Here is an 18914-nt window from a genome sequence, read left to right on the forward strand (position 1 = left end):
TCTATGGCATTTAGATGAAAGGGAGGTAATGTCATTGAATCATCTAAAAATCTTTTTGAGCAGGCAAGTTAAATTCCGAGCCGAGTCCCTCTTGTTTTCTGGGGAGAGCTGAAAGTTGTAGTGTTCGGATAATAGGTTTGGGTATTGAGGACTGAAAAAAAAGATAACATTCTTCTCTCGATGCACATTTAATCCTTAGTTTCCTTAGAAATTTTATCGATGCCCAAGTAGATTGAGATAGGAAGATCTTCAAGAGATTCAAGAGAGTCGAGACATGACAGAAACCGGAGACCGGAGATCTGGTCAGCCTGCTCCAATTGTTATTCCTTCGTATGTCCCCAACTTGAACTTGCTGAAATAGTCCTTTTACATTAGATCTTTATTTTAAAAATCACTGTTTTAAAATCATTCAAACCGAAGGGGCATTTTAATATTTTTTAAAATAACCGTGGTTACCAGGTTTTTCGCTTCGAATTTCAGTGAAATACATGAACTGTTCATGCCCACCGGAACCCAAATTGAATCTATCGCAGCCATTACATTAAAGCTTCCGAAACGTATAGATACTGTTATAGATCACTACTGCACAGAAGCAGACTCTTCAGCCCATCTAGCTGAACTATTACGCGGACTAGTCACCAGGGCGTTGTTCTCCATACTCTCCCATCCATGTGCCTAACTATATTGCTCATGAAAGTTGAAATAGAACCCGCACCCAATCCTTCCGACTGCATCTCGTTCCATACTCCGACTACAGTCCGAGTAAAGACATTCCCCTCATGCTTCATTTAATCATTTCATCTTTAATCCATGATCTCTAGTTCTAATTTCACGCCATTTTAGTGGAAAAGCCCAGCTTGCATTTACATTGTCTATACATCTCATAATTTTGTATATCTCCATCAAATCACCAATCATTCTACTTTGCTGCAGCTAATGGAGTCAAAACCTATTGAAGCTCTCCCTATAATTCAGGTTAAGTGTCAGTAACATCCTTGTAAATTTTCTCAGCACTCCTTCAATATTATTGACATCGTATTGTGATCTCTTCTGGGGAATGTCTGACCTGTACAAAAGGACGGACCTGAACTGGAAAGCGACCGATATACTGCCGGGCAGGTTTGCTACAGCTGTTGGGGGTTGTTTAAGCTTGCCTGGCAGTGGAGTGGGAATCAGAATGTAAGTGCAGAGATCAGGGCAGAAGGATAAGGGCGTGATGCTATGTGTTCTGAGTTGGTGATGGACAGGCAGGGGACAAAACATAAATGTAGACAACACAAAGTACACAGCAGATTCTGTAGTCAAATCAACGCGTAAAACAAGCTGGCGGAACTCAGCATGTCGGGCAGCATCCGTGGAAACGAGCAGTCAACGTTTCGGGCCGAGACCTTTCGTCCTGCCGAAGGATCTCGGCTCCAAACGTCGACAGTGCTTCTCCTTATAGATGCTGCCTGGCCTGCTGTGTTCCACCAGCATTTTGTGTATGTTGCTTGAATTTCCAACATCTGCAGATTTCCTGGTGTTTGAAGAGGATAAGCCATACTTGATCTAGTTATGGGTATTGAACCTGGTCAAGTGGCAGACCATTTGGTGGGGGAGAATTTTGGTGAGAGTGACCACAACTCACTTAACTTCAGCATGGATATGGAAAAGGATAAAAACAGACAAAATGGGAAAGTACTGAACTCCGGAAGGGCTAACTATGAAGGGATGAGGCAGGAACTAGCGAGATTAAATTGAAAACAGACGTGCAAGGGTGAAAGCACAGAAGCAATGTGCAGGAAGTTTAGGGACCACTTGTGCTGGGTTCAGGATATGTTTGACCCACTGATATAAGGAGAAAATGGTAGGAAAAGGGAACCGTATGTGTTCCTCCAGCTTGTTTTACACGTTGATTTGACTACTGGTCCCGGAGAATTGGAGAACGGCAAATGTAGTTCCCTTCTTTAAAAAAGGTAATAGGGAAAATCCTGGGAACTATAGACCAGTGAGTCTTAAGTCGTTGGTCTGCAAACTATTGGAAAAGATTCTTAAGGATAGGATCTACGAGCATTTGGAGAAGTGCAGTCTGCTCAAGGATAGTCGATTTTGTGAAGGGTAGGTCGTGCCTCACGACCCTAATTGAGTTTTTTGAAGAGGTAACAAAAGCAATTGATGAAGGTAGGGCGGTAGATGTGGTCTGCATGGATTTAAGCATGGCATTTGACAAGGTCCCCCACGAGAGACTCATCCAGAAAGTCATGAGACATGGGATTAGTACAACTTTGGCTATTTGGATTTAAAAAGGGGCTTACAGGAAGAAAGCAGAGTGTAGTAGTGAAAGGAACGTATTCCGCCTGGAGGTCGGTGACTAGCGGACTGCCACAAGGACCCCTGGGACCCCTGCTCTTTGTGATTTTTATAAATGACCTGGATGAAGAGGCGGAAGGATGGGTGAGTAAGTTTGCGGATGACACGAAGATGGGAGGAGTTGTGGATGGAGCTGTAGTTTGTCGAAGGCTACAAGATGATATAGACAAGATGCAGAGTTGGGCAGAAAAGTTGCAGATGGAGTTCAATCCGGATAAGAGTGAGGTGATGTATTTTGGAAAGACAAACCAGAAGGCTGAGTACAGAGTTAATGGTCGGTCACTTAAGAGTGTGGATGAACAGAGGGACCTTGGGGTACAAATCCATACATAGCTCAAGGTTGCTGCACAGGTTGATAGGCTAGTTAAGAAGGCTTCATTAATAGAGGGGTTGAATTCAAGAGTAGAGAGGTCATGTTGCAACTCTACTAACCTCTGGTGAGACCACACTTAGAGGATTGTGTTCAGTTCTGGTTACCTCATTATAGGAAGGATGTGGTATCTATGGAGAGGATGCAGAGAGGATTTACCAAGATGTTGCCTGGATTGGATAGCAAATTGTATGAGGCAAGGTTAGCAGAGCTGGGACTTTTCTCCTTGGAGCGTATAAGGTTGCGAGGGGACTTGATAGAGGTGTACAAGATTACGAAAGGCATAGGTAGGGTGGATAGCCAGTACCCGTTTCCCAGGGCACGAATAGCAAACACCAGAGGGCATATGTACAAAGTTAAGGGAGTGACATTTAAGGGAGATATCAGGAGTAATTTTTTATACAGAGGGTTGTAGGTGCCTGGAATGACTTTTCAGGGATGGTGGTAGAGGTTAAAACATTAGGAGTATTTAAGAGCCTCTTGGACAGGCACATACATGAAAGAAAAAATAGAGGGTTACGGGGTACTGTGGGTTTTGTATTTTTTTAAAGGAATATATGGGTCGGCACAACATCGAGGGCTGAAGGGCCTGTACTGTGCCGTAGTATTCTAGTGTTCTAGTGTTGCTATGGGCAGGTGAAAAGGACTATATACAATACTCCAAATAAGGTTTCGCAATAATCTTATACAACTTCAAGGTTTCGTCCAAACTCTTGTACTCAATATTTACTTTGATCTACGAAGGCCAATATGCCAAAAGCTGTTTTTACAGCGTACTTACCTACGACGCCACTATGAAGAAATTATGGATCGGCATTCCTTCTGTTCTACCGTACTCCTAAGTGCCCTACAGTTCCTCGTGTAAGTCCAACCTAGTTTGTCCTCACTTTGTCTTGAATAATCACCATCTGACGTTTTCAGCCTGTTTTTCCCAGCTGCTCCAGATCCCACTGCAAGATTCAATGACATTACTCGCCGTTCACTACGTCCCCGATCTTGCTGTTATCCACAAATTTGATTACCTAGATTGCATTATGATTCGGATCGTTGATATAGATGACAAACAACAACGTACATAACACCCATCCCTGAGGTACACCACTAGACACAGTCCTCCACTCAGAGAGGCAAACATCGATTACCACTCTCTGGCTTTTCCAGTGAAGCGAATATCTGATCCAGATTACTACCTGATGCTGAATGACAAGCGTCCTAACTTTCATGACAACCGCCCATATGGGACCTATGTCATCGGCCTTGCTATAGTCCATGTAGGCAATATCCACTTTCTTTCCTTCATCAAACCTTTTGATAACGTTCTCGGAAATCTCTAAATAATAGGTTAGACATGACCCACCTCGCACACTGCATGTTGATTATTCATTATTAGACTCTGTTTTTCTCCAAATGCCTATAAACCTAATCCCTTAGAATCCAGTGCAATAACCTGCCTATAACTAACGTCAGGCTCACCTGCCTATAATTGTCAATCTTATTCTTGGAGAGCTTCTTGAACAGCGGAACAAAATTGGCTACCCTCAGCTGAGGCTATGGACATTTTAAATTTCTGCACTAGCCTCCCACATGGTCCGAGAACACTTCTTCAGCTCCTGGGGATATATCCGCCATACGTTGTCCCAAAACTGTAAGCACCTTCTCCTCTGTAATCCTTTTACACACATGAATACACTACTGTTTTGTCTCACACTGTGTCCGTCTCTTGAGTAAATATAGATATAAAAAAATCCATTTGTGATCTCCCTAATCCCTTTCAGCTTCATGGACACTCTGATCGGAAACTAGTCACTTGCTATCCTTTTGCTCGCAATATACATGTAGAAACTCTTGGGATTTCCTATGCTTTGTCTACCAGAGCAACCTCATGCTTTCTTTCAGCCATCCTAATTTGCTTCTTCAGTGTTCTCTTATGCTCCTTAAAAGTACATTTTTTAGACTCCAGGTCATTTATATACATCGCAAACAACAAAAGTCGCAGCTCAGGCCTCTGCATAACTCTACTAATAACAGTCTCCGGCTAGAATGGGTCCCTTCAACCACTACCCCCTGGCGTCTATGCGCAAGTAGTTTATGAATACAAAGAGGCAATTCGCCACGGACTCCATGCTTCCTAATCTTCCGGATTAGTTTCCAGAGAGGGACTTTGTCAAAGGCCTTACAAAAATCCATGTAACCAACATCCACAGCCCTACCCTCATCAATTTATCTCGTAATATTGTCAAATAACTCGAAATTGGCAAGGCACGACCTGCAACGTACAAAGCCTTGTTGGTTTTCCCTGGTTAGGGTGTAAATTTCCAAATGTTCATATATCCTATCCCGATGTATTTTCACCCGCAATTTCTTACAACTGACGTGCGCTTTCTGGTCTATAGTTCGGAGGATTTTCCCTTGTTTCCTTCGGATAATGAGGTGCATCATTAGTCACTCGTCAGTCCTCTGGGACCTCGCCTATGGCTAGAGGCCACGAAGATACTGGTCAAGGCCCCAGCCATCTCGTTTCCTGACTCCTTCTATAACCAACGGTAACACCCATCTGGCCCTGGGGACCGATCTACCTTAATAATAGGAGGCCGAACACCTCCTTCTCCTTAACCTCGAAATGCCCCAACATATTTATACAGTCAGCACTATATTATCTTGAAAAGATGGTTTCCTTTTTGCGATCTTGCATACATGTCATATTACGTTGCACCTTCACTGATTTACACGTCATATTGGTACGACAATGAACGTTAGATGTTAGAAATCTAAAGCGAAACCATACATGCTGGAGACGCGGTCCAAGCAGCATCTGTGGAAAAAGAAACAGAGTCTGTGTTTCTGATCCCCCACCAGTCATCAGGATATCTGATGAATTGAATTGTCAGCAATAGCTCTTCTTACACAGAGGCTTCCTGCCCTGCAGAGTATTCCCTACATTTTCTGTGTTTAAGTTTAGCTGCACCTTCACTGTTCCGAGCATGCCCTTCGGCATTTCGCAATGAACTGAGGTCCATCTTTTTCGACGACACACAATTTGTATTTATGCAATGAAGGGAAATGCTAATCTTGAGGAAGATCCGCGAAGGAATTCTTATTTATCCCCATGACCTTGCATAATCTAAGCACTTGTATTCACTTATACCTTTCCTTGCCCGTGGCTCCCGGGCATCGGGTTGGCTTAACGGTTAGCGCAACACTACACCCATAGTTCGGACTTCACTTTTGGCGTTGCGTGTAGGAGTTTGTTCGTTCTTCCCGTGAACCGCGTAGGGTTCGTCCTGGTGCTCCGGTTTCCTCCCACAGTTCAAAAACGTTCCCGTTACTAGATTAATTGATCATCGTAAATTTTCCCGGGTTTAGGCTAGTTTAAACAGGTAGGCGGCTCGACGGTGTGGCTCGGTGGAGCGGAAGCGCCTGTTCCGTACTGTATCTCTAAATAAATAAAAACCTGTGATTCACCACCTTTCTATTGATGAGGTGTGCCATTCGTTTTCTCTTCATCCTATCCGGACATTTACTTTGTTCTCTGTGGCCTCCCTATCCTCTATACTTCAAGCACTTACACTTTCTAATGAACTGAAATACAGAGCAGCAAGAACCTGCAGCAGAACCGAAAGGACGTCGCCCAACATTACACTAGATTGTGCCTTGTATCCTGCCAAGATTCACCTGTTCAAAACATTGGAGGCACCATTGTTTGTGGGTTGTAGGGAAAACATGAGTTGTATAAAGAGAAATATAAACTGTTCAAATATGATTTATTTTAATTTATTATTTTAATTATTCGATTCTTTGTTGTTTCAGGAACTAATTTTAATTAAAACGTTAGTTTAATTCTTTAATATCATGCTCCAATTTTAATATACCTTACAAACGTGTCAATTACTTTAATTGCGAGGCATTCGGTAATATATTAAAGATAACTGGCCGTCGGCTTCCTGAAAGCTGAAACGCCAGAGCAACAGACCACAGGGAAGACAAGTTATATTTAACCCTTTCTCCTGAGAGGATTTACGTACACGAATGGTGACGTCATTGCGTGGCCTCGCCTTGCCTGCTTAAAAAGACCATAAGACATAGGCCAAGGATTAGGACATCTGGCCCATTGCAGGGATGGAGATTTCATCAGAAACATTGAGGGATTTCATCAGGAATTGATAGATTAGTTGCAGAATCAACATTTGTGAAGAAATTGCGTAGTCTGTCCCTCTTTGCACTAGATATTTACGAGAATGTGTGCAAATCTCGATGAAAATTAAAATTCCTACAGATCTTAACATGCTCAATGAACAGAAGATTTTTTCCCAGATGAGGAGTCCACAACCATTGCTGCAGTCTCAGATCAGGAGTTTGCATCCGGGAACAGATGTGAGAAGGGTCTTCTGCCGGAATACTGACTCAGGGGCGTTCCGTCATGTTCCCAGAAACGGCAGCTACGCACAGCCTGCACCCCACTCAACCACACGCACTCAATGTGCTGTCGATGGTGTTATTCTCCAGCCTTTGGAGGCATCGTCATTAAATTCATTCATAAGATCACAGATTTCTCAATATTAAGGAAAAAGGCAGGAACATGTTGCTGAGATCTAATATCAACCAGTACTTGATGAATATCTGGACGCGTTAGTGGAACAAAATGCTCTATTCCTCTTCCCAGTTTTATGGTTAATAACCAATACAATCAGGGCACGATATCAGCTGCCCCTCCGCTGGTTTAATTCAACCGCTGACACGCAAGAACAATATATTTTTTTGTAGCAAAAGATTCCGGGTTACATTTACAAAGTGAAACTGTTTTATTCCGCCATAATGTAAAGTACGACTGTAGGAAAGCCGCTTGCAAATAGAAAGGAATCAATCGTGGAACCTCACAAGTGCACTTTTCTTGTGAATTCCACTGGGAGGCGGTCAGCGTGAGGTAACAGTTGAGGAAGTAGGTCTGGTGGGTATCCCGGACGGCTCGGGTTGTCTGGACACCAGCAACGACATTCGGGTCCATTTCTCAGACACCTCCACCTGTCTAAGAGAATAGTTGTTGACTAGTCACATCACAGTAACAATCTGTCCTTCAATATCGGGTGGAAGAACAGCAATCGAAGGGCAGGAAAATTTCCACCTGGAGTGACAAAGAAATGTCCATATTAAAGAATGATAACAAATCGTCAGTCAGTCATTTATTACTTCGTGGATTGACCTGCAGCCTCTCAAATGGCAAGTTGCGGGTTCAGGTCCCACACTGAAGATGGTTGGAAAACGTGGACTGACATTGTAGAAAGGTGCCGAATGCGTGTCAAACAATCGGCATTACGTAGGTGCGGTGACAGTACACGACCTTTGGGAGGGTTATTTTCAAGAGAAGCAGGAGCGAGGGAGAGCATTCCTCTGGACATTATTTATAACTTAATTTTTTTTAAATTCAATTAACTCGCTGCAGTGCAATTACGCAGACTTTCCGGTGCCCGAATTGGCAGCGCAGTTGCAGGAACAATTCGAATTTATATATTTATTTATTTATATGACCTAATATTTATTTTAATGTGGATTACCACTTGCACATCAACTACCAGTTTAACAGAGAGATGCCGTCATCTAGATGCTTGACTGTACAAGAAGACTGGAGGTCGCTCTGCTGCATGGGTTTTCACTAATTGAACCAGGATACCGGGGTTTACTCCGAGCCTTTCCCCATGTGTTGGCATAGCCACAAGGCATCGGAGGTTTGAGATCTGAGTGTTCCTTCTCCGAGATGAGCTGCCAAACATGGTTAACAAGCTCCATCTGCTCGAAACGACCAATGTAGTATCGGATCGATAAACGCCTTTACAACTACATTGCGATCAATTCCCGAATTCTTGGGCTCACTTCAGTTATACTGAATAAGCAGTCTTCTTGAGCGGGACCCATTCGCCTACATTTTCCCTGTATCTCTTTAAACATTTCCTATCCGTGCACATCTGCAAGCGGATTTTAAACCTCGAAATTGTTGCTACGCCTGTCACTTCCTCTGGCAGGTATTTCCACATCGTCACCGCCTTTGCGATGAACACTTATCCATAGGTCCCCTTTGATATTCCCCTCTCACCTTAAGCCCATCCACTACGATTTTAGGAGCCGTGTAAACGGGAAATGCACTTTGACCTTTCACCCTATATATTCACGTCACGATTTAATAAACCTCTATAATGTCAATACCAGCCTACATGCGTTAAAGGAAAGCAATCCCAGAATAACCCAGTGGTTCATTATAATTCAAGACGTCCATTCCATGTGGTAAACTACTACCATGTCCACATCAACCATTTCGGTAACATCTTCAAAACAGCAATGTAAATTCGGGATCAGTGACTTCTGACGCACGAAACCACTTTACTGTTCCTAAGCATTACTTGCCTTTCCATGTGCATATAGATCCTGTCTCGCAGAATTAGTGGCAGTAACTTTCCCACCACTAATGTTGGGCTCGCAAGGCTGTAATTCCGTTGCTTATCCTTAAAGTTTTGCTTAAATAAAGAGGCAACATCAGCTAACTTTTAGGTTTCCAAACCACATCTAGAAACGTAGAGGCATAGAAAACTTACAGCACAGTACAGGCACTTCGGCCCACAAAACTGTGCTGAACACCTTAGAACTACATAGGCCTACCCATTACTCTCCGTTTTTCTAAGCTCCATGTACCTTTCCAGGAGTATCTTTAAAAACCCTATCATTTCCGCTTGCATCACCGCAGCCGGCAGGCCATTCCACGCACTCAGCACTCTCTGTGTAAAAAAAAACCTACCCCTGACATCTCCTTTGTTCCTACTTCCAAGCCCCTTAAAACTGTGCCCTCTCGTGCTACCCATTTTAGCCCTGGGAAAAAGCCTCTGACTACCAACATAATGAATGCCTCTCATTATCCTGTACAGCTTCTCGTTGTCTTGAACACCTGTGGTTAACAAAGACACAACAAGTCTCTGCAAAAGATCTAGCAAACTGCACCCAAGCTTGCTACACGTTTTTGGGTACAGAGAACAAGATCCAGGGATGTATTCACCGTTCTCCTCTTCAAAAACAGAAACATCGATTTTGCTTAATATCATTACCTTTCAGGGCATCAGTCTGCTCGTCCTTGAGCTTGCCCGCTTCCACGACTTTATTTCCTCTTTAAAGTAGAATAGAAGCATTCATTTAGGTCCTCCATTGTCTCGATAATCAAACTAATTCCAAGATGGACCTTTTCTCTCCCCAGCTCCTTCTTTTGTTTTTTATATATTTAAAGAATCTCTTATGATCAACTTACCTGTCAAGGATGTCTTATGCCCGTTTTCGCTACTGATTTCGTCATTAACTGGACTCCAGCAGTCCTCGTTTTCCCAACAGTTTTTGCTACATCCCAGACGGCTATTCCATTCTGTTCAACAGACTTCAATTTCCCTCCATTATTTAGGGCTCCTGAATACTACCTACCTTGCCGTTCACTGCTATATTGGCCTTGAATTCTTTGTATCCCATTTTCAAAAGCTTCCGACTTGCCAAACTTCACTATGCCTGCTAATGGCTTCTCCGAATTGATCTTTGAGAGTTCCGGTCTAATCCCATCAAATTTTACTTTGCTCAAAGTTAGGCATTTAACTTGAGAACTAACAGTGTCTCTTTCTCAAAACTTGTTTAAAATCTAATGGAATTATGGTGACTGGCTCCAAACCGACACCACCAGTCGCTTGTCAAGTCTCATTTCCCAAGAGGAAGTCGATTCTGATCCTGGAATAGAAACAATGGATCCGTTTAACTAAATTCTGTATTTCTGTATTCTGCTGAAGATTGTTGCTACAAACGGTCAGTGTAGCTGCTTTTCTTTCGATCTACTTCGTGCTATCCTGGCCCAGCCAATGTTTACGGCGATATTGTAAGTGAAATTAATATGTTTTAAACACACCATACTCGTATTCTTGGAGTGTGTAAAAGGAAAACGTACAGATATGAATTTTACTTGCAAATTGATATGAATTGAAAAAGATATTAATTGCAAATGCAAGGACATAATACTTGGAGAAAGTAAAGGAGATTTGCTCTGTACCTAATTCCTGCACTAACTTGTTCCGCCAATAGATTTTAAAACCAACCTTCAGTGTTTTGCTGTATAGAGCTAAATTTGAATCTGAATGAAATCTGAAAAAACTTGCACCATTTAAGACCAGAACGGGCTTCGAAGAGTGGCTCGCAGATATTAGAATGGAAATTCTCAATCTTTATTGCTTTTGGTATGCTGGCCTTTGTAATTAAGAGCATGGAGTATAGGAGCTGGGATGTAATGTTAAAGTGGCACAAGGCATTGGAGAGGTCAAATTTGGAGTATTATGTATAGTTCTGGTCACCGAATTTTAGGAAAGATATCAACAAAATAGAGAGAGTACAGAGCAGAGTTACTAGAATGTTACCTGGGTTTCAGCACCTAAGTTACAGGGAAAGGTTGAACAAGTTAGGTCTTTATTCTTTGGAACGTAGACGTTTGAGGGAGGTCTTGATAGAGGTATTTAAAATTATGAGCGGGACAGATAGACTTGACGTGGATAGGTTTTTTCCATTGAGAGCAGGGGAGTTTCAAACAAGAGGACATGAGTTGAGAGTTAAGGGGCAAAAATTTAGGTGTAACAGGAGGGGGAACCTCTTTACTCAGAGAGTGCTAGCTGTGTGAACGAGCTTCCAGTAGAAGTGGTGGAGGCAGGTTCGATATTGTGATTTTAAAAAAAATTGGATAGGTATATGGACAGGAAAGGATTAGAGGGTTATGGGCTGAGTGCGGGTAGCTGGGACTAGGTAAGAGTAAGCGTTCGGCACGGACGAGAAAGGCTGAGATGGCCTTTTTCCATGCTGAAATTGTTAATGGTTATTAGCAAATGCCTTTTAGAATCGTATGTTTTCAACTGTTGGTATTATTTCTCTCTTACTTTGGAATGTCAATATGTGCAAACATAGCAGACAGACTTTTCTGCCAATTGTGATACTGAAACTTAGCAATTTTAAATCGTGATGCACTTGGGTCACCATGTGGAAATCAATTTCCAAGAGGACTACCTTATCATAGGGTTTGAAGGCATGCGTGGCTGATTGACCCAGAGAGCTATGTTGGCGAGTATCATGGCCTTGCGCTTTGGTTTTTGATAGTGTCTACCATGCCGAGCAGGTCAAAGGGTAGACTAAGACTAAGAGTGATCCTTTCGCCATCCAGGTTCGGGGGTTCACCTCAGGGATAACAACCCTGGCAGGTCAAAGTTTGTTACGGAAATAGCAATGAAACATCCCTCTCTATCTGTGTGCGACTCCTTCTGTAGACAGTGATTGAGGATCTTTATTGCTGCCCTGAAAGACAGCGGCATAACAAGAAGTAAATCAGAGGAATTAATCTATCATAAAAGTTGTCAATTCACTAAAAAATGGAACCACAGAACAGTGAGCTTTTCAACTTTGCACGAGAAATTAGTTGAAAATCTGAAAGTAAACCACGCTGAGCCGTAGCTCTGAACCATATTAGATGAACACCGTTGTATCCCCTGTCTTTACCACCTAGGTAGTGAACATTGTAAGAAAGTGGTTTCGTCAGTGGTGAGAGTAAGTAGAAGGATCCGCTACACTCCAAAAACCAGATTTGAATTATTTGCTTTAAGTGGAAAAATAATATTTCAGAAACAAAGCGTGTAACTTTCAACATGTATTTTAAACTGTCCAAAAGTGATTTACTATACAAGCAGTCTGTAATTTTATATTGTGCAAAGCAAACTCTGTATTCCGATGGCTAAGATGAATTAAATACGCTATTCAAGGGGTTCTCAGTCTCGGGTCTATACATCCCTCTGGTAATAGTAGGGGTCCATGACATAAAAAAGGTTGAGAGCTCCGTGTACTAATCCCCGATTTTAAGCAAAACATGTATTAGACTTCTGCCTCTTGTCTTGATGACTGAAGGTTTTCATGAAGTGAAGGTGTCTAAGGTAGAAGTAGAAACAGTGGAAGCTTAGGTCACAATGGAAGCCACAATTAGTAGCCAGGTATAACCTCAGATTTTTATTCAACCTGAATCCAATGGACAACAACCACAAAGTATCCAAAGGTTGTTTGAATGAGAAAAAGTCAACATGATTTGAGAGGAACATGTATATTTCAAAATCAGAGGATAAGAACAAATGTGAAAAATCATTGAATTTCAGTCAGAGGGGTGAATCTATGGAACAGTTGTAGTAAGAATTTAAAAACATGCACTACATTTAAGTTTAAAAAATATTGAATAATTATTTAATGAACAAATATAAAATATATGATTTAAAATGAATGGGAGTAATATAAATATATGATATTTGGAATTGGATTTTGTGCAAAAAGATTATCAATTATTTTTGATGTGATCATTGACGCCAAATATGTTGTTACGTAAGTAAGAGGGTTAGGCGTCATAAGCTGTACCCTTTCGGTCTGTTTTAAAGAATATCTAAGTTTTTTCTTGTAATTTTGTCCTTTGAAATCATCGTTTTAAATGATGCTTTTCGTTATCTTTATACTGACCGAAATATATTAATTTCATGCATTCATTCAATGCTGGTTAAAACCCCAGCCGAAATCATTCATTTTACCCCACTATACATATTGTGCCCCAGTGTCACAAAAAAACAAACATCACCGGAGATTTTAGGTGGTAATTTTTTCACGTCTAATTTAACAGATTGAAATGGGAAAACGGAAAAGAAATATTTATTCATTAAGATGAATACATGAAATACCAAATGCATTTTAAACAAAAGAGATGTTTTAACAGAAACAGTTACTCAACCTATGCTAAACTGACACCTTGTTTTAAACAGATCCTCGGAGCCCCGCTGTCACCGTCCTCCGGCCTTCAGCCGAAGAAATTACTGCAAAAGGCACAGCGACATTGGTGTGTTTGGTGAGCCGTTTTAATCCGAGAGCTGTGGGCATTGAGTGGACCGTGGTCAGACGTACGAAAAGCGATGGCGTTGAGACGAGCCCTGTCCTTCAGGACACGGACAACACGTTCAGTGTGAGCAGTTACCTGACCCTGCCAGCCCCAGAATGGAGCTCACACGAGCGTTACTCCTGAGTGGTTAAACACGAGGCTCTTGCAAACCCGTTTGCAGCAACGATCGAGAGATCCAACTGTCTCTAAAACTATATTTCAAACTTAATAAAGATGAAAAGATTATTTTATCCGTCTTTTCCTTCATTAAAATAGCTTTAAAATATTATTCTTTTGCAGTTCAGTATTTGCGTTCAGATTCGACATTTAAGTTTTGTCAGGTTTAAATGCCATTCTATTAAATGAGTATAATTCTTAATTCAAACTCCAATGTTAATTAGTCTCAGTTAAAGGCATTCCCAGATGTTCATCAAATGACCGTAATCTGAAGATGGCATTCTTGGTTCTTGCCAGACTGCTGATAATTTCGACCGCAGCTACCCAATAACATTAACGATCCAGTCTGATATGCAACATGTTTTCATGAGTTTTCTTTCGAGATCCAAATGAAGCAGAAATATATTTTAAATCTCTCTTTAATGATATTGACCTGATGTAAAAGAAAGAGCTATGAAAGCGCACACACGTGTACACACAGACACACAGTCATTTGTCATGAAGGAACACATTCAACCGAGGACGACTGATGAATATAGAAGTGGCGAAATTGGTGGGTCTGGGACGATCCTCATATTGCGTGAAGTGCAGCAGATTTTGCTTCCAGAGTAAGTGCGAGTTTATGTGAACGAATATATACGGCCTATTTTCTATGGCATTTAGATGAAAGGGAGGTAATATCGTTGAAACATCTAAAAATCTTTGTGAGCAGGCAAGTTAAATTCCGAGCCGAGTCCCGCTTGTTTTCTGTGGAGAGCTGAAAGTTGTAGTGTTCGGATAATAGGTTTGGGTATTGAGGACTGAAAAAAAAAGATAACATTCTTCTCTGGATGCACATTTAATCCTTAGCTTCCTTAGAAATTTTATCGATTCCCAAGTAGATTGAGAACGAAAGATCTTTAAGAGATTCGAGGGAGTTGAGACATGACAGAAACCAAAGACCGGAGATCTGGTCAGCTTGCTCCAATTGTTACTCCTTCGTATGTCCACAACTTGAACTTGCTGAAATAGTCATTTTACATTAGATCTTTATTTAAAAAATCACAGTTTCAAAATCATTCAAACCGAAGGGCCATTTTAATATTTTTAATAATAACCGTGGTTACCAGGTTTTTCCTTTCGAATTCCAGTGAAATACATAAACCGTTCATGCCCACCAGAACCCAAATTGAATCTATCGCAGCCTGTACTTTAAAGCTTCCGAAACGTATAGATACTGTTATAGACCACTACTGCACCGAAGCAGGCTCTTCAGCCCATCTAGCTGAACGATTACGCGAACTAGTCACCAGGGCGTTGTCCTCCATACACTCCCATCCATGTGCCTATCTATATTGCTCATGAATGTTGAAATAGAACCCGCACCCTATCCTTTCGCCTGCAGCTCGTCCCATACTCCCACTACAGTCCGAGTAAACACTTTCCCCTCATGCTTCATTTAATCATTTCATCTTTAATCCATGAGCTCTAGTTCTAATTTCACGCAATTTTAGTGGAAAAGCCCAGCTTGCATTTACATTGTCTATACATCTCATAATTTTGTATATCTCCATCAAATCACCAATCATTCTCCTTTGCTGCAGCTAATTGTGTCAAAACCTATTCAAGCTCTCCCTTTCATTTAGGTCAAGTGTCAGTAACATCCTTGTAAATTTTCTCTGCACTCTTTCAATATTATTGATATCGTATTGTGATCTCTTCTGGGGAAGATCTGACCTGTACAAAAAGGACGGACCTGAACTGGATAGCGACCGATATCCTGGCGTGCAGGTTTGCTACAGCTGTTGGGGGTTGTTTAAACTAGTTTGGCAGTGGGGTGGGAATCTGAATGTAAGTGCAGTGATCAGGGTAGAAGTACAAGGGCATGATGCTATGTGTTCTGAGTTGGTGAGGAAGGGCAGGCAGGGGACAAAACATAAATGTAGACAACACAAAGTACACTGCAGATGTTGTGGTCAAATCAACACGTACAACAAGCTGGAGACACTCAGCAGGTCGGGCAGCATCCGTGGAAACGAGCAGTCAACGTTTCGGTCCCAGACCCTTCCACCTGCCAAAGGATCTCGGCTCGAAACGTCGACAGTGCTTCTCCTTATAGATGCTGCCTGGCCTGCTATGTTCCACCAGCATTTTGTGTGTGTTGCTTGAATTTCCAGCATTTGCAGATTTCCTGGTGTTTGAAGAGGAGAAGCCATACCGTATCTAGTTCTGGGTATTGAACCTGGTCAAGTGGCAGACCTCTTGGTGGGGAAGCATTTTGGTGAGAGTGACCACAACTCCCTTAACTTCAGCATAGCTATGGAAAAGGATGCAAACAGACAAAATGGGAAAGTGCTGAACTGCGGAAGGGCTAGATATGAAGGCATGAGGCAGGAACTAGCGAGAGTAAATTGGAAACAGATGTTCAAGAATGAAAGCTCAGAAGTAATGTGGAGGACGTTTAGGGACCACTTGTGCTGGATTCCGGATACGTTTGTCCACTGAGATAAGGAGAAAACGGTAGGAAAGGGGAACCGTGAATGACAAAACACGTGAGGCAACTCGTCAAGAGGAAGAAAGAAGCGTATATCAGATATAAAATGGAGGAAGCGCGGGTGGGGGGGGGGGGGGGCTCATGAGCAAATTGGGGTAGCCAACAAGCAGCTTAGGAAAAGACTTAGGAGAGATCGAAGGGAGAATGAGAAGGCCTTGGCATGTAAGATTCAGGAGAACCCCAAGACCTTCTATGGGTATGTGAAGAACAGAAGGATGACAAGAATGAAGGTGGGGCCGCTAAATGATAAAGTAGACAACATGTGCCTGGAGACAGAGGAGTTTGGGGAGGTCCTAAATTAATACCTTGCTTCAGTATTCACAAGTAAAAAGGACTTTGATCGGAGTGAGTTCGACAAAGAACAGGCCTGTGTGCTGGACAATGTGGAAATAAGGATGAAGAAGTGTTGTATCTTCTGAAAAACATCGAGATTGATAAGTCCCCAGAGCCGGACGTGACATACCCCAAGTTGCTGTGGGAAGTGAGAGAAGTGATCACTGGAGCAATAGCTATGATCTTTGAATCCTCTTTGGCTGCAGGGGAGGTGCCGGCGGATTGGGGAACGGCAGATGTAGTTCCCTTGCTTTAAAAAGGTAATAATGAGAATCCTGGGGACTATAGACCCGTGATTCTTACGTCGTTGGTCTATAAACTATTGGAAAGGATTCTTAAGGATAGGATCTACGAGAATTTGGAGAAGTGCAGACTACTCAAGAATAGTCAACATGGCTTTGTGAAGGGAAGTCGTGCCACACGAACCTAATTGCGTTTTTTTGAAGATGTAACAAAACAAAAATGATTATGGTAGGGCGGTAGATGCGGTCTACATGGATTTTAGCAAGGCATTTGACAAGGTCCCCCACGGGAGACTCATCCAGAAAGTCATGAGGAATGGGATTAGTGAACACTTGGCTAGTTGGATTAAAAAATGGCTTACAGGAAGAAAGCAGAGGATAGTAGTGAAAGAAAAGTATTTTGCCTGGAGGTCGGTGACTAGTGGAGTGCCACAATGATCAGTCCTGGGGGCCCTGCTCTTCGTTATTTTTTATAAATGACCTGGATGAAGAGGCGGAATGTTGGGTGAGTTAGTTTGCGGACAACACGAAGACTGGGGGAGTTGTGGATAGGTCTGTAGGTTGCCGAAGGCTACAAGAGGATATAGACAGGATGCAGAGTTCGGCAGAAAAGTTGCAGATTGAGTTTGATTCGGATAAGTGTGAGGTGATGCATTTTGGAAAGACAAACCAGAAGGCTGAGTACAGGGTTAATGGTCGGTTACTTAAGAGTGTGGATGAACAGAGTGACCTTGGGGTTCAAATCCATACATCCCTCAAGGTGGCTGCACAGGTTGATAGGATAGTTAAGAAGGCCTATGTGATGTTTGGCTTCATTAATACGGGGGGTTGAATTTAAGAGTAGAGAGGTCATGATGCATCTCTACAAATCTCTGGTGAGACCACACTTAGAGTATTGTGTTCAGTTCTGGTTACCTCATTATAGGAAGGATGTGGAAGCTATGGAGAGGATGCAGAGGAGATTTACCAAGAAGTTGCCTGGATTGGAAAACAAGTCGTATAAAGCAAAGTTAGCAGAGCTGGGACTTTTCTCCTTGGAGCTTCTAAGGTTGAGAGGGGACTTGATTGAGGTGTACAAGATTATGAGAGGCATAGATAAGGTGGATAGCCAGTATCTGTTTCCCACGGCACGAATAGCAAACACCAGAGAGCATCTGTGCAAAGTTAAGGGAGTGACGCTTAGGGGAGATACCAGGAGTAATTTTTTAAACAGAGGTTTGTGGGTGCCTGGAATGACTTGTCAGGGATGGTGGTAGAGGCTAAAACATTAGGAGAATTCAAGAGTCTCTTCGACAGGCAAATGGATGAAAGAAAAATAGAGGGTTACTGGGTAGTGTGGGTTTAGTACTTTTCTAAAGGAATGTATGGGTCGGCACAACGTCGAGGGCTGAAACGCCTGTACTGTGCTGTAGTATTCCAGTGTTCTAGTGTTGCTATGGGCAGGTGACTAGGACTATATACAATACTCCAAATAAGGCTTCGCAAAAATCTTATACAATTTAAAGGTTTCGTCCCAACACTTATACTCAATATTTACTTTGATCTACGAAGGCTAATATGCCAAAAGCTGTTTTTACAGACCTACTTACCTCCGAGGCAACAATGAAGAAATTACGGATCGGCATTCCTTCTGTTCTACCGTACTCCTAAGTTCCCTACAGTTCACTGTGTAAGTCCAACCTAGTTTGTCCTCACTTTGTCTTGAATAATCAGCATCTGACGTTTTATGCCTGTTTTTCCCAGCTGCGCCAGATCCCACTGCAAGGTTCAATGACCTTACTGGCCGTTCACTACGATCCCGACCTTGTTGTTATCCACAAATTTGATTACCTAGGTTACTACATTATGATTCGGAACTTTGATATAGATGATAAACAACAACGGGCATAACACCCATCCCTGTGATACACCATTAGACACAGGCCACCACTCAGAGAGGCAAACATCGACTACCACTCTCTG

General features: G+C 42.2%; 1 protein-coding gene across 1 annotated transcript in view; it reads left to right on the forward strand.

The window, feature by feature from the left end:
- The first annotated feature begins 1057 nt into the window (after positions 1–1057).
- LOC140732641 (immunoglobulin lambda-1 light chain-like) overlaps positions 1058–18914 on the forward strand; it is a 31298-nt gene continuing 13441 nt past the window's right edge. Inside the window, exons 1-2 of the mRNA XM_073055337.1 lie at positions 1058–1179; positions 13555–13637. Of these exons, the coding sequence (XP_072911438.1) occupies positions 1058–1179; positions 13555–13637 (205 nt within the window). The remainder of the gene's footprint in view (positions 1180–13554; positions 13638–18914) is intronic.

This window comes from Hemitrygon akajei, chromosome 9 (assembly GCF_048418815.1).
Source record: "Hemitrygon akajei chromosome 9, sHemAka1.3, whole genome shotgun sequence".
Taxonomy (NCBI): Eukaryota; Metazoa; Chordata; class Chondrichthyes; order Myliobatiformes; family Dasyatidae; genus Hemitrygon; species Hemitrygon akajei.